The sequence below is a fragment of the Mustelus asterias genome, chromosome 24 (assembly GCF_964213995.1).
Source record: "Mustelus asterias chromosome 24, sMusAst1.hap1.1, whole genome shotgun sequence".
Taxonomy (NCBI): Eukaryota; Metazoa; Chordata; class Chondrichthyes; order Carcharhiniformes; family Triakidae; genus Mustelus; species Mustelus asterias.
The window spans coordinates 817,290-833,451 of record NC_135824.1 but is presented as its reverse complement, the minus strand read 5'-3'; the positions used below and the strand labels follow the sequence as shown (position 1 = coordinate 833,451).

The 16,162-nt window shown below is 43.0% G+C and overlaps 1 protein-coding gene across 2 annotated transcripts in view; it reads right to left on the bottom strand.

Annotated features, from left to right (window-relative positions):
- The window catches only part of trpm7 (transient receptor potential cation channel, subfamily M, member 7), a 161,971-nt gene that overhangs the window by 78,898 nt on the left and 66,911 nt on the right, over positions 1–16,162 (bottom strand). For both annotated transcript variants that reach the window (XM_078241110.1, XM_078241111.1), the window contains exons 10-15: positions 12,518–12,590; positions 10,502–10,602; positions 10,100–10,234; positions 9,345–9,398; positions 8,883–9,023; positions 684–818 (exon numbers count right to left, since the gene is read on the bottom strand). In XM_078241110.1, coding sequence (XP_078097236.1) covers positions 684–818; positions 8,883–9,023; positions 9,345–9,398; positions 10,100–10,234; positions 10,502–10,602; positions 12,518–12,590 — 639 coding nt within the window. The remainder of the gene's footprint in view (positions 1–683; positions 819–8,882; positions 9,024–9,344; positions 9,399–10,099; positions 10,235–10,501; positions 10,603–12,517; positions 12,591–16,162) is intronic.

Sequence of the window (16,162 nt, the reverse complement as noted above, 5' to 3'; positions counted from 1 at the left end):
AGATATAGGACAGATGTCAGAGGTAGGTTCTTTACTCAGAGAGTAGTAAGGGCGTGGAATGCCCTGCCTGCAGCAGTCGTGGACTCGCCAACATTAAGGGCATTTAAATGGTCATTGGATAAACATATGGATGATATTGAAATAGTGTAGGTTAGATGGGCTTTAGATTGGTTTCACTGGTCGGCGCAACATCGAGGGGTGAAGGGCCTGTATCGCGCTGTAATGTTCTAACTTCTGTGTTGCAAGGTCAAATTTGTTTCATATTTAACATGATAGATTTTTTAAAAAAACAATCTGAGATTCTTGAGCTCAAATTCTTGCAAAGTTTCTAAAGATTTCAGACTGGGGATAAATGTCAATTAGGTAAGCATCTGTTCATCACAGGACTGAAATATAAATACAGATTACAGAGCAGAACTCAAAACTCTTCTATTTTAATTAACTATAAAGCTTTCATCAAGAGAATGCAAACATCAACTTGAAATAATGCAATGTTTACATAAATTGCAAATTGGTGCTCCCACCCAAGAAACCTCTGAACAGCCAGTCTGACAAACAGTTCGGCCTATACTTTGGAGTCCTTTCAGAAACCTGTGTTTGAGATCCAATAATGCGTACATCCCTCAACCTATCTTGCACACTTGAAAACCATTTGCTCATGCATAGTTGTGAGTGGCCAGTACCTTGGGTTTATAAGGCTGTGCAGTCTTTATGAAATGATTATGTCGAGTCTTCTCTTTTTTATCTGCCCGATTAGTGAGCGACTCTTGGTGTTTACGAAGCTGAGGTAGACCACTTGATGAATGCCGTCCAGACCTCTGGATTAAAAATATTTAAAAAGTTGTTAGAGAAAGTTTTGATTTGATATATTGTCACATATATTAGCATACAGTGAAAGGTATTATTTCATGTATGCTATGCAGACACTTTTGATATTTTTATTATTGTCATGTATTAACATAGTGAAAAGTATTGTTTCTTGCACGCTATACAGACAAAACATACCGTTCATAGAAAAGGAAACGAGAGAGTGCAGAATGTAGTGTTACAGTCATAGCTCGGGTGTAGAGAAAGATCAACTTAATGCAAGGTAGGTCCATTCAAAAATCTGACAGCAGCAGGGAAGAAGCTGTTCTTGAGTCAGTTGGTACATGACCTCAGACTTTTGTATCTTTATCCCGAAGGAAGATGGAAGAGACAATGTCCAGGTGCATGGGGTCCTTAATTATGCTGGCTGCTTTTCCGAGGCAGCGAGAAGTGTAGACAGAGTCAATGGATGGGAGGCTGGTTTGCGTGACGGACTAGGCTTTGTTCCCGACCCTTTGTAGTTTCTTGTGGTCTTGGACAGAGCAGGAGCCCATACCAAGCTGTGAAACAACTAGAAAGGATGCTTTCTATGGTGTATCTGTAAAAGTTGGAGAGTCATAGCAGACATGCCAAATTTCCTTAACCTCCTGAGGAAGTTGAGGCGTTGGTCAGCTTTCTTAATTATAGCGTCAGTGTGGAGGGACCAGGACAGGTTGGTGGTGATCTGGACACCTAGAAACTTGAAGCTGTCGACCATTTCCACTTCATCCCCACTGATGTAAACAGGGTCATGTTCTCCACTCACTTTAATTAAGTCGATGACTATCTCCTTCGTTTTACTGATATTGAGGGAGATTATTGTCGTCATACCAATGCACCAGATTCTCTATCTCTTTCTTGTACTCCAACTCATCAATGTTTGAGATCTGACCAGTGATGCTGCTGTGTTTCTTGGGTTTAGGTTTAGGAGCTGAAGCACCCTCTCTGGCATTTCTTGTCCAGATTTACAAAGGCCAGACTGGGTAAAGGTATCAGTGAACCAATTGACTTATTTTCTTACAATCCAACAGTTACATGGTCTTAGAGGGCAAGTCAAAGATCGGCAAAAGAACAAAAGAAGTAGGAGAATAGATTTTAAATACTTCAAAGTATGAGTGATGAAGTGTTGAAACTGAAACAATGCTAAAAGCAAAATCCATAATGTTTGAAAGGGAATATTAGATAAATATTTGAAGAATTAAAATGATATTGGAAAAGGGAATGAGATTAAGGTGGCGACGAAATGATCTCTGAAATTCTGTGATTCGGCTTACACACAAGCATCTGTCGGATTTTGTATTCTGAAGTAAAAATTAGTAGGGGCCTATGTATTGGGAGTGGATGCTAAACTTAACTCCGTTCTGATTAACTTGTTAAAGAGGATGCAATTCCTCACAAGGTTGTTACCATTCAGCTGATGTTTCCATTGGTCAGTCAGGTCCCTGAGTGGAACCTGGCTCCATAGATTCTAACTCTTATTTTTTGTTCAGAGACATGGATGAACAGTGTCACAGTGTATAGTTAACAAAGTTAACTATAATACACTACTCCTTCACCCCAGCCATACTTTTACAGATTATATAAGGATAACAAAAGTTACAATTTATCTTGTATTCTAATATTCTCAGCAAGTACACAGTGCATTTAAACCAATAGGCAAAATGTGGTCAGATACATCACACTCGGAGATGCCACTCAATACAACTTCTGTGCATTTCTCATCAAATCCCTCTAGATTCTTGTCACACTGTGAACCAACTGGTCTCATTGGAACGCTGGCTTCCACACAAGAATTTTCAATCACTACTAAGGACACACTTCAGAATCTTCTCTCACTCAAAGCTCCCAGACGTCTTCACCAAGGATCCATATCCCTTTGGTATTCCTCCATCCTGATCAATAGGTGCATTCAAACTTCCACACAATCTCTCAGATACCCAGCCATGCTAACAGAACACCACTGCTTCACAGGCTGTATTAAGGTGTCACCAACCTTGGGATTACTTTGGATGTCTGGTTTCTTGCTCACCAACTTCCCCTGGTTTGCAATTTACAGCTGTGTCTTTAATTGGGAGCCCCACTCTGCCTCTTTTTCAGGAGTAAGGAGTCTAACAACACCAGGTTAAAGTCCAACAGGTCCACTCACCTGACGAAGGAGCAGCGCTCCGAAAGCTAGTGGCGTTTGCTACCAAATAAACCTGTTGGACTTGAATCTGGTGTTGTTAGACTCCTTACTGTGTTTACCCCAGTCCAACGCCGGCATCTCCACATCATCTTTTTCAGGAAACAGTACCTTGTTCAACTTTCTGCTCTTTGTCCCTTTAACCTCCATCTTCCCTGGTTTCTGCAAAATTTTGTTCTTTAGTTTTTTGGGATTTGATTTCTGCTTCTCTCTATTGCCCTGCCTACGCTGGCAGCTTGTATAAAGCCTCTTGCCTCCGAGGTTACCTGGTTCCAGACTGAAAACAGCTGCTTCTGCTTTTCAGTGAGAGCCTCTGGTTGCTAGTAATAGTTTTGTTTCTTTTAAAAGCCTGTAATTGCTTTTAGGATGTAAATTCTAATTTCAATGCAGACAAAGTTTAAAGTGAAACTAAAACCTATAGACCTTAAGGCCCCTTTGTTTAATATGAAACTAACCAAAGTTACCCTTGTAACCCTTAGCACCCAAATGCAGCAACTCAAAATTAAACTTGTACCATCGTTCTAACACACAATACAAACTTAAATTGTTTGAACTATTTATATTTCAGTCTTTGTAAACAGAAGACACAATGCTGGAAGCAGAAGTTTTCTATTGGCATATAATTAGTACAGGTACAGTCACCATAGTCCCAGATGACTATAGGTTGCTCTCCCCTTTGAGGGGGAGAGCTGACTGGTATTGAGTTAACCTGAGGATCACCATACCTCAGGTGAGGGGCAAGGTTGAGAAGACGGACCTTTATGAATAACTTCAGCTGGTACGGGAATTGAACCTGCGCAGTTGGTGCCGCTCTGTATTACGATCCAGCTGTCCAGCCAACTGAGCTAAACCAATGAGTGGTGGCACCGTGGTTAGCACTGCTGCCTCTCAGCGCCAGGGACCTGGGTTCAATTCCCGGCTTGGATCACTGTCTGTGTGGAGTTTGCACGTTCTCCCCATCTGCGTGGGTTTCCTCCGGGTGCTCCGGTTTCCTCCCACAGTCCGAAAGACGTGCTGGTTAGGTACATTGGCCGTGCTAAATTCTCCCTCAGTGTAACCGATCTGGCACCGGAGTGTGGCAACCAGGAGATTTTCACAGCAACTTACAGTGCTAATATAAGCCTACTTGTGACAATAATAAATAAACTTTAAATAAATATAGATTTAAATAAATGCTGATATTTATATAAACGGTAAAAGGAATAAGTCTGATAAGGGACCAAAAATGGAATTCACACACGAACTGGGGGCATGGCTGAGGTACTAAATTAATACTTTTCATCTGTCTTTACCAAGGAGGTAGATGCTACCCAGGACATGGCGACGGAGGGAAACTGTGTTCACAGAAGGGTTCAAAATTGATGAGGAGAAAATGTTGGATAGATTGTCGATAATGAATATCGACAAGGCATCAGGAATAGATGATGCAGCCATGGATATTGAAGGAAGTGAGGATGGAAATTGCAGAGGCACTGGCCATAATCTTCTCCAGACTCAGGGGAGGTGCTAGAGGGCTGGAAATTGCAAATTAAATGCTCTTGTTCAAAAAGGTTGTCAGGATAGCCCCAGCAATTACAGGCCAGTCAGCTTAACATCAGTAGTGGAAGATTCTAGAAACAATTATTTGGGATAGAATTAGAAGTCACATGGAAAAATGTGAGTTGATTAGGTAGACCCAGCATTGATTTCTAAAGGGGATATTGTGTTTAACTAACTTGCTGGAGTTTTTTGAGGAGGTAACAGAGAGGGTCAATGAGGGTAATGCTGCTGACGTGGTGTACATAGACTTTCAGAGGGTATTTGATACAGTGCCACACAAAAGATTTGAGAGAAAAGTTATAGCTCCTGGAATGGAAGGGATAGCAGCAACATGAATACAAAATTGGCTGGATAATAGGAAGCAGAATAATGGTCAATGGATATTTTTCAGGCTAGAGGAAGGTTTGTAGTGGTGTTCTCCAGGGGTCGGTACTGGGACCCTTGTTTTTCCTGATGTATGTTAATGATCTAGTGCTTGGTGTGCAAGGAACAATTTCTAAAGTTTGCTATGACACGAAATTCAGTCAACTATGAGCATAGATGATCGACAGTGGAGACAGCAGTTAAAGCATGCATTCTGAGCTTTATTAATAGGGGCATAGCGTAAAAAAGCAAGGAGGTTATGTTGAACTTATACAAGACACTAGTTAGACCTCAGCTGGATTATTGTGCACAGTTCAGGGCACCACACCATCAGAAGGATGTGAACATACTGGAGAGTGCGCAGAAAAGGTTTACAAATGGTTCCAGGGATGAGAAACTTCAGTTATAAAGAGGTTACGACTGTCCTCTTTGGAAAGAAGGCGGCCGAGAGGAGATTTGATAGAGATGTTCATATCATGAGGGGGCTGGACAGAGCAGATAGGGAGAAACTGTTCTCGCTCATAAAAGGATTAAGAGAGAACAGATTTAAAGTGATTTGCAAAAAAAAAAGTGATGAGAGTAAAAACTTGTTCATACAAGTGCTTTAGGTCTGGAACGCACAGCCTGAAAGTGTGGAGGAGGCAGGTTCAATCAAGGCATTCAAGAGGGTACTTATGTCAGACTCCTATTTATTGACTATAGCTCAGTCTTCAACACCAATCTCCCAACAAAACTTATCACCAAACTCTGTAGCCTCAGGCTCGGCTCCTCCTTCTGCGGCTGGATCTCCTAGATTTCCGAACCCACAGACTGCAATTAGTAAGGATAGGTAATGACACCTCCTCCATGATTATCCTCAACACCTGTGCCCCACAAGGCTGTGCTCCCAGCCCCTGACAATGCACCAAATACATTTATGACTGCATGGCCAAATTCCGCTCCAAAATCAATTTCAAGTTTGCTGATGACACCGCTGTAGTGGATGGGATCTCAAACAATGATGAGACAGATAACAGCGACACAGCTAAAGAACTTGTCTTTAAAGTAGCTACTGCCATTGTTTATTCAACCATAACAAATACAGGATATCAGCACAGGTAATGTGCCACATTTGGATGTGCACCAAGGAATGCTTCCCTCATCCCCAGCCACCTTGGAGGCACCAACTATACAACACGTCTGTTCCCAGGATATACAGCCTCTCTGTGCCATAACAGGAGTTAATCAGAGATTCCATAACCGCAAAACAACAAATACAGAAAAGAAAGTGGGCCCATAAGTTACAGGGGGGATTTCCTCACCTGCTGAGAGGACACGTGGGGCCCTACCCACTACCTCCATATTAAACCACTTGCCCACCTCCCTACGTTACTCATTTTAACTATAATTGTAATTAAGGTTTGCAGGTGAAAAAAATCCACCAATACATCTACTAGGATTATCAGACAATAATCGGTTAAAAGTCACGAAACTCTAGTACGATATAACCTACACAACATAGTCCTCAGAAATGAGAAGTACATTGTGGAATGCATTCCACTAAGGATTAATGGATGTCCCTGGATTCCGCAGGATATCAGGAGAAGCAAAGAGTTGTTGCCGTGCTCACTCACAGGATTGCCCCAACCAATGTGATAAATCTCATATCAATATTAGTTAAGAGATGAAATTACAGAGGATACATTCAAGGATTAACCAAGAACTGCAGGATATGACTAAATAGGAACATCAACGGAATGCGTCTTAGAGCTCAGTTACAGGATTGCCCCCGTCAATATGAAAAAAGTGCAGCACAGCATCAACATGGATATAATACAGATGAACAAATCCTGATTTCTGCAGGATAACAGGTGACAAAAGCCTCTGTGCTCATGCATCATACACCCGTGTCAGGATAAAAGACAACATCACCAAATCAGGAGTAGAATCACAAAGGAACAAAGTTCAGGATTAATGGTAAACTGCAGAAGCCATGACAGGATCAGAGAATCATCAAATTCCTACAGTGCAAAAGGAGGTCATTCAGCCCATCATCAAGTCTGCACTGACTCTTCAAGAGAACATCTTACCCAGGCCCAGCCCCCATCCTATCCCCATAATTCCATGTATTTACCTTGCTAATCCCCCTAACCTACACATCTTGGGACACTAAGGGGCAATTTAGCATGGGCAGTCCACCGAACCTGCACATCTTTGGACTGTGGGAAGTAACCGGAGCACCCAGAGGAAACCCACACAGACACAGGGAGAATGTGCAAACTCCACAAAGATAGTCATCCAAGACTGGAATCAAACCCAGGTTCCTGGCGCTAAGGCAGCAGCGCTGATCACTGTGCCACCATGCTGGATTGTCAAGCAACATCCAGGATCAATCCAGAGTTTCACCAAAGTTTTTGTACATCCGCCATGTCACCATCCTGTAGCCCCAGTAAAGAGAAACCGAGGCCCAGCCGTTGGTGAAGAGCAGTTGCATCCGGCCGCCTCCAGCCCTTCTCAATGAACATCGAAGACAACACAATGCAAGAGCAGTGGTTGGGGTCTTTGACTGACCCCAGGCCACGAAAGCTGAATATAATGTGCTCCATCGAACTCGAAACACCCAGTTTTCAAATTGAGACTGTGAAAGCACGACAGCCAGTTCTCAAATTCGGCCGGGAATTCATCCCCAGCTTCCTCCAGGAAACTGGGTGCACAGATGCGCTTTCGCCCTGAATGAACCAAGATGTTCAACATGCAGCAGGATTTCCTAGGACTGAAGCCCTCACTGAGGAAGCTGCCCTCTCGTCTGACAGGCTTCTACTGACACTTCATCCATTCCCTTTAGGATATCTCGACGTCCATCAATGCGAGCATCAATACTCTGTGCTGGGGAGCCGAGACCGTCGTCCACAACTTCATTCACAATAGCAGCCATCATCTCGATGCCTACAGCATCACCAAGGAATAGGCCCACTCACAGCGAAACCGCCACTGCGAACTGGGCTCCACCCGGACTGTCTCCAGGCATAGAGGTTTACAGCATGGAAACAGGCCCTTTGGCCCAACCTGTCCATGCCGCCCTTTTTTTCTAAACCCCTAAGCTAATCCCAATTGCCCGCATTTGGCCTATATCGCTCTATACACATCTTATCCATGTAACTATCTAAATGCTTTCTAAAACACAAAATTGTACCCACCTCTACTACTACCTCTAGCAGCTTGTTCCAGACACTCACCACCCTGTGTGAGAAAAAATTGCCCCTCTGGACCCTTTCGTATCTCTCCCCTCTTACCTTAAACCTGTGCCCTATAGTCATAGAGGCACCTCAACCGTCTCTAGGTACCTCAACAAAACAAAAGATTTTCTTGATTTAACTTGACTCCCCGTCACCAGATTTTAGCCAGGATCTTCTAGGAACATAGCTCAGATTGTACACATCAGGATCAAATAATTCTGGGTTGTACAGCAGGATTAAAAATTTGTTTAAAATGTGTAGTGCCAGAGCTTGCAAAAACACAGCCGCTCCCACACTTATTCGACCTAACAATTCTGAGAATTCATAATAATGTTTGAAAAGGAAAATTAGATAAGTATTAGAAAAATAATTAAAATGATATAGGGAAGATAACCACCCCAACCCTCTACTATTTGCTATTAAGAAAATGGGAATTTCAACATAAAGATGGTATAGAGTAACTTGCTTTGCAGTTTTCCAGGTCCACCTCCCTGTGGGGTACCAGTTTTCATTAATTACTTCAGTTCTACTGAGAGCAGTAACTTCCTAGACAACTTGCATCCTACTCTACAGCAACACACAGCACATCAATTTCACACTTTCTTTCACAAAGGTTCCCAAAGTTTTTAAAATTTTAAACATCACCAGCCACCCATCCTATTTCTCAATCATGATCTTTTCAGTAGGCTAACTACATTTCCGGCACTTGTAGCGAGATATTGAAGAAAGGAACATACCCTATTGTTCCCATGGAGATTATTGTAGATTATTCTGAAACGTTTCCTTGTGTATGTACATCGGTAAGTTCCACCCATAAGGTATTCGATGACGAGACCCACATCAATCAAAGTGATTTTATAATCTGAAGGGAGGTTACCCTATGGAATAAAAGCAATTGAAAATGATTTACTCTGGCAGCGGCAATGCTACTCCATCCCCATGAAACTGCCAGTGGACTAACATCTGCACGTACTTCTTACAAATTTCTGTTTTTACACAGACTAGGAGGTTTCTGCATTCAACCTTAGCAGGACACTACCTCATTCGACCGTTACAGGCCAAGTTCAAATTTGGACACACCATCAAAGATCATTGTAAAAATCTATGATAAGTTTGAAATGTTCACATTTATAAACTCTGTATGTCAGAGATCACAGTGTGCGATCACACAGCTTGAAGATAAACAGCAGAAATATTACCTGTTTAACATCCCTCACTAGATGTAGTAGTGTAGGATTAGTTGGCCCTTGTTTCTGTAATGAAACAGTACAAAAATAAAATGGAGGATGTATTTGAGCACCAGAGGAAAGAACAAGCAGAGAGAACACATTGATGTAACGCAACCACGTCCGCAAGATGTCAACGTTTTTCACAGACAACAATTTCATTTGAATTTGTTTTTATTCATTTGTGGGACACGGGCGTCGCTGGCTGGGCCAGCATTTATTGTCCATCCCCAGTTGTCCTTGAGAAGGTGGTGGTGCGCTGCCTTCTTGAACCACTGCAGTATAACTGAGTGGTTTGCTAGGCCATTTCAGAGGGCAGTTGTTGGTCAACCACACTGCTGTGGCTCTGGAATCACATGTAAGCCAGACCAGGTAAGGATGGAAGATTTCCTTCCCTAAAGGACATTAATGAACCAGGTGGGCTTTTCCAGTAATCAATAATGGTTTAATGGTCATCAGTAGATTCTTAATTCCAGATTTTTGCTAAATACCTGGATTAATAGTCTAGTGATAATACCACTACGCCAGTATCTCTCCGTATATAGAAATACACAGCTACAAAAAAAACATTTCATATGAACCAATAATTTAAACAACCTCTTAACGTGTAGTGTAATTACAGCTACTAGAGTCTGTGCTTCAATGATCTGTGAAATATTTATCACAAATATCCAATAATAATACAACTGCATTTGGGACTTCAAACATAAGCCATTCCTCACACTTACTGTGTTGTACAGCTCTTCAAGCCTGGGGATTGTGAGGAATTTGTGCATGCTAACTCCATTTTCAATGAGAAGTTTCACAAATTCCACTCGGTCCATGACAAGAGCATCCAACATTGCTTGCTCCAGTGATCCAACCTACAACATTTAATAAAAATAAGCAACTGAAGTCTGACTCGCTGCAGTGATTAATCTTAATGGTTAGTGCATCAGTTAGGCTGAATGATCATTGTTTTTAAACCAGAAAACAACAGTAAACATTAGGAGAAAAATGAGAGATTGGAATTTTCCAAGTCATAATTGAGAGAATTACATTACATAAAGACACAAAATAACAACTAATAAATCCACTTGATGAAATATTAATTCCACTCCTGTGTTGCAATGAGCTCTGTGCTTACTTACCAACCACTGCTGCCCATAAACAAAAGCATGGTTCTTAGCAATATCCACTCTGTCCCAGGCGAGAGTCAAAATCAATTGATCAAATGCAGATGAATTGGTACCTGAAATTAAGAGAGTTATAGTTTTAGTGAAACATATTAACTGACTATTTGGAACAGAGTGTGGAAAAGATGCAACATGTTATTGCATGCTGTACATGCCAGAACTAAATTTTTAGCTCTCTCATTCTAGGTATAATCACATAAGCTTTTGACAGTTGCTGAGTTCACATTCGGGCCAGAGGGTTCGGAAACAGCACAATGCCAATTGCAGGCTTAATTTTACCTGGAATTCATCGACAGCCCTTTCTTTACAAAAAAAAACACATTACACAGAATAATAACCCCAATAAGATCATTTATTCCTACCACAAACTGTTGAAATGATCTTTTTACTCATATGTTTGGCTCTTAGCCATCACATAAGTAGCTTTTGTCAGCATAAAGCGAGTTGCTCTTGTTTCTATGTAGGCACCTATCATGTCTCATTCTGAACTTTGATTTTCCTATGATTCCCACTTTAGAATCTGAGCAGTTTAGTGTTCAACACCAGAATTCCACGGCACGGTAGCACAGTGGTTAGCACTGCTGCTTCACAGCTCCAGGGACCTGGGTTCGATTCCCGGCTTGGGTCACTGTCTGTGTGGAGTTTGCACATTCTCCTCGTGTCTGCGTGGGTTTCCTCCGGGTGCTCCGGTTTCCTCCCACAGTCCAAAGATGTGCGGGTTAGGTTGATTGGCCATGCTAAAAAAAAAATTGCCCTTGGTGTCCTGAGATGTGTAGGTTAGAGGGATTAGTGGCAAATATGTAGGGAGATGGGGGTAGGGCCTGGGTGGGATTGTGGTCGGTGCAGACTCGATGGGCCGAATGGCCTCTTTCTGTACTGTAGGGTTTCTATGATTTCATTTCAGAAAGAAAGATTCTGGTTCCTTGTCACATCGCCCAACTCTGTTGTCCTGCTGAACTGCAAAGACTATTTTAGAATCCCTAAATGTGCATAAGGAGGCCATTCAGCCCATCAAGTCTGCACTGACTCTCCGAAAGAGCATCTTACCTAGGCTCCCCCCACCCTATCCCTGTAACCCTGCGTATTTAACTTAGCTAATCCCCCTAACCTACACATCTTGGGACACTAAGGGGCAATTTATCATAGCCAATCCACCTAACTTGCACATCTTTTGACTGTGGGAGGAAACCGGAGCACTCAGAGGAAACCCACGCAGACAGGGGATGAACACGAAAACGCCACACAGACAATGACCCAAGGCTGGAATTGAACCCGGTTCCCTGGCGCTGTGAGGCAGCAGTGCTAACCACTGTGTCATCTTTAGACCTTTTATCATTTTGACCTTTATCATATTGAAAATTTAGTTAATATGGTATTAAAGCAGACGTATGATTCTGTCGCAGCAGATTTCTAGGTTTGCAATCTATGTGGCTCAATGTCACTTTGGTTTTAAACCACCGAGCATTCCATACATTGATTGCATTCATTGAAACCTATGTGATTAGTGTACAACTGGCTTTATTTCAGGAATCCACCACATCTTTTTCTCACACACATCCCATTCTTTCCATCCTCATCACTATCCTTGGATTTATTTCACTTATAGGAGATTGAGCTAATGGAGAAGTATTTTATTGCACTCACTGACAAAAGCATCAGTGAATAATCACTCAGCATCACACTTTGTGGCCAGAATCTTCCAGCCATTTGCGCCAGTGGGATTCTCTGGTCCCACTACAGTGAAGGGAGATTTGGTGCGGGGGTGCAAACAGCCGGAAAATTCCAGCCTGTATCAACAGGGCATCTAAGATTTAAAAATCTGAAACTTGATTCTTAAAATACCCTTTGCAAGAATTATTTAACCAATGAATGCATTTATTCATCAATATGATTGAGCAAGTCAACTTTCATTACAGTGAACCGAGGATAGAAAAGATTACCAAAGAAGTGGTTCAGACCCAGGATACTTGCCCTTTAACAACGCTGTTAGAATGGCCACGTCTATGTCTTGATGTTCTTCTGCTCCAATGTGATATACAGTGATCTGAAATCATATGCAACATGATTAAAATCCAAATGAGGATTAACACCCATTCTTTTTTCCAGAATAAAGCACTTGGGAATGCTTTTCTACGTGAAAGATATGACATAAATGCATTTTTATTTTAGTAAAGATTTGTACAGGCAAACTATTCCAGTGGATGGATATGTTGCACCTAAACTAAAACCTGCCATCACTCAATATCGGAGAGATACTATAAAACATTTAAGATAATACAAAATTTAAACACAAATGTAACGCAATATGAACATTTTTCCAAATACCCACACAAGCCAATTCCTGATGATTTCATGCAACCATCAATTAATCTGAAATCATACGTAAAGTTCTCTTTTGAGCGTAGACTGCCTGACTTCTCCCCAGTTAATCCACCACCTCACTCGAGGCAAGGCGACAATGTTCCCGTGCCAATTCCTTTTGGGATAATGTGTTTCACGGGAAGAGAGAAGCTTAGCTTACAATTATCTTCCCACAATGTGGGAGACACTTAGATTTCATAAAAAACCCTCCCTATACCTACCACAATAATGTGAATCCGATCTTTCCCATGAGGCAGTGTGGGATGGGGGAATAGAAATTCAAGCCCACATCATTAATACAGTGTTGGCTCATTTGAGTGTCAGCATTGGCTTAAAGGCAATATTCACACCCGAGTCAGGTGGCCATGGAATCAAAGCCCAAACCACATTTCCTGTATTACAGCAGTAACTACACGTCAAAATTACTTCATTGACTGCAAAGCACTTTAGATTGCCCTGAAGTTGTACACCCGAGCTATGGCTGTAACATTACATCCTGCAGCCGCTCCTTTCCTTCTCTATGTACAATATGCTTTGTCTGTATAATGCGTAAGAAACAATATTTTTCACTGTATGCTAATACATGTGACAATAATAAATCAAATCAAATATAAATGTACACTCTCTCTCCTACTTCACTGCAACCTTGAAGTCAAGTTTCTTGAGTGCTGTTGAGGATGCAACCATCCAGGCAAACAGGGAGTATTCCATCATACTCCTGATTTGTGCCTTGTAGATGGTGGATAGGCTTTGGGGAGTCAAGAGGTGAATTACTTGCCACAGTATTCCGAGCCTCTGACTTGTTCTTGTAGCCACTGTGTTAGAACATAGAACAGTACAGGCCCTTCGGCCCACGATGTTGTGCCGAACCTTTTCCGAAACCAAGATCAAGCTATCCCACTCCCTATCATTCTAGTGTGCTCCATGTGCCTATCCAATAACCGCTTGAAAGTTCCTAAAGTGTCCGACTCCACTATCACAGCAGGCAGTCCATTCCACACCCCAACCACTCTCTGAGTAAAGAACCTACCTCGGACATCCCTCCTATATCTTCCACCATGAACCTTATAGTTATGCCCCCAAGTAACAGCTACATCCACCCGAGGAAATAGTCTCTGAACGTCCACTCTATCTATCCCCCTCATCATCTTATAAACCTCTATTAAGTCGCCTCTCAACCTCCTCCGGTCTAAAGAGAAAAGCCCCAGCTCCCTCAACCTTTCCTCATAAGACCTACCCTCCAAACCAGGCAGCATCCTGGTAAATCTCCTCTGCACTCTTTCCAGCGCTTCCACATCCTTCTTATAGTGAGGTGACCAGAACTGCACACAATATTCCAAATGTGGTCTCACCAAGGTCCTGTACAGTTGCAGCATAACCCCATGGCTCTTAAACTCCAACCCACTGTTGATAAACGCTAACCCACTACAGGCCTTCTTCACGACTCTATCCACTTGAGTGGCAACCTTCAGAGATCTGTGGATATGAACCCCAAGATCTCGGTTCCTCCACATTCCTCAGAACCCTACCTTTGACCCTGTAATCCGCATTCAAATTTGTCCTACCAAAATGAATCACCTCGCACTTATCAGGGTTAAACGCCATCTGCCATTTTTCGGCCCAGCTCTGCATCCTATCAATGTTTCTTTGCAGCCTACAACAGCCCTCCACCTCATCCACTACTCCACCAATCTCAGAAACATAGAAAAACTACAGCACAAACAGGCCCTTCGGCCCACAAGTTGTGCCAAACACACCCCAACCTTCTAGACCTACCTATAACCCTCCATCCTATTAAGCTCCATGTACTCATCCAGGAGTCTCTTAAAAGACCCTATTGAGTTCGCCTCCACCACCACTGACGGCAGCCGACTCTACTCGCCCACCACCCTCTGTGTGAAAAACTTACCCCTAACATCTCCCCTGTACCTACCCCCCAGCACCTTAAACCTGTGTCCTCTCGTAGCAGACATTTACACCCTGGGAAAAAGCCTCAGAGTCCACCCGATCTATGCCTCTCAACATCTTATATACCTCTATTAGGTCTCCTCTCATCCTACGTCTCTCCAAGGAGAAAAGACCGAGCCCCCTCAACCTATCCTCATAAGGCATGCCACTCAATCCAAGCAACATCCTTGTAAATCTCCTCTGCACCCTTTCAATCTTTTCCACATCCTTCCTATAGTGAGGCGACCAGAACTGAGCACAGTACTCCAAGTGGGGTCTGACGAGGGTCTTATATAGCTGCATCATTATCCCCGGACTCCTAAACTCAATCCCTCGATTGATAAAGGCCAGCACACCATACGCCTTCTTAACCACCTCCTCCACCTGTGGGGCCGATTTCAGAGTCCTATGGACCCAGACCCCAAGGTCCTTCTGATCCTCTACCGTACTAAGAGTCTTTCCCTTTATATTGTACTCCTTCATCCCATTTGCCCTACCAAAATGGACCACGACGCATTTATCTGGGTTGAAGTCCATCTGCCACTTCTCCGCCCAGTCTTGCATCCTATCTATGTCCCTCTGTAACTTCTGACATCCCTCCAGACTATCCACAACCCCACCAACCTTCGTGTCATCGGCAAACTTACCAACCCATCCCTCCACTTCCTCATCCAGGTCATTCATGAAAATGACAAACAGCAAGGGTCCCAGAACAGATCCCTGGGGCACACCACTGGTGACCGACCTCCATTTAGAAAAAGACCCATCTATACCCACTCTCTGCCTCCTTTGGGCAAGCCAGTTCTGGATCCACCAGGCAGCAGCCCCTTGGATCCCATGCCCTCTCACTTTTTCTAGAAGCCTTGCATGGGGTCCTTATCGAACGCCTTGCTAAAATCCATATAAACCACATCTACCGCCTTCCCTTCGTCAATGTGTTTAGTCACATTTTCGAAGAACTCCACCAGGCTCGTAAGGCACGATCTGCCCTTGACAAAGCCATGCTGAGTATTCTTGAGCATACTAAACCTCTCTAAATGCTCATATATCCTGTCCCTCAGGATCTTCTCCATCAGTTTACCAACCACTGAGGTTAGACTCACCGGTTGGTAATTTCCTGGGCTATCCCTATTCCCCTTCTTGAAAATAGGAACCACATCCGCAATCCTCCGGCACCTCTCCCGTCTCCATCGACGACGCAAAGATCATCACCAGAGGCTCTGCAATCTCTTCCCTCGCCTCCCACAGTAACCTGGGGTACATCCCATCCGGACCCGGCGACTTATCTATCTTGATGCCATTCAAAGA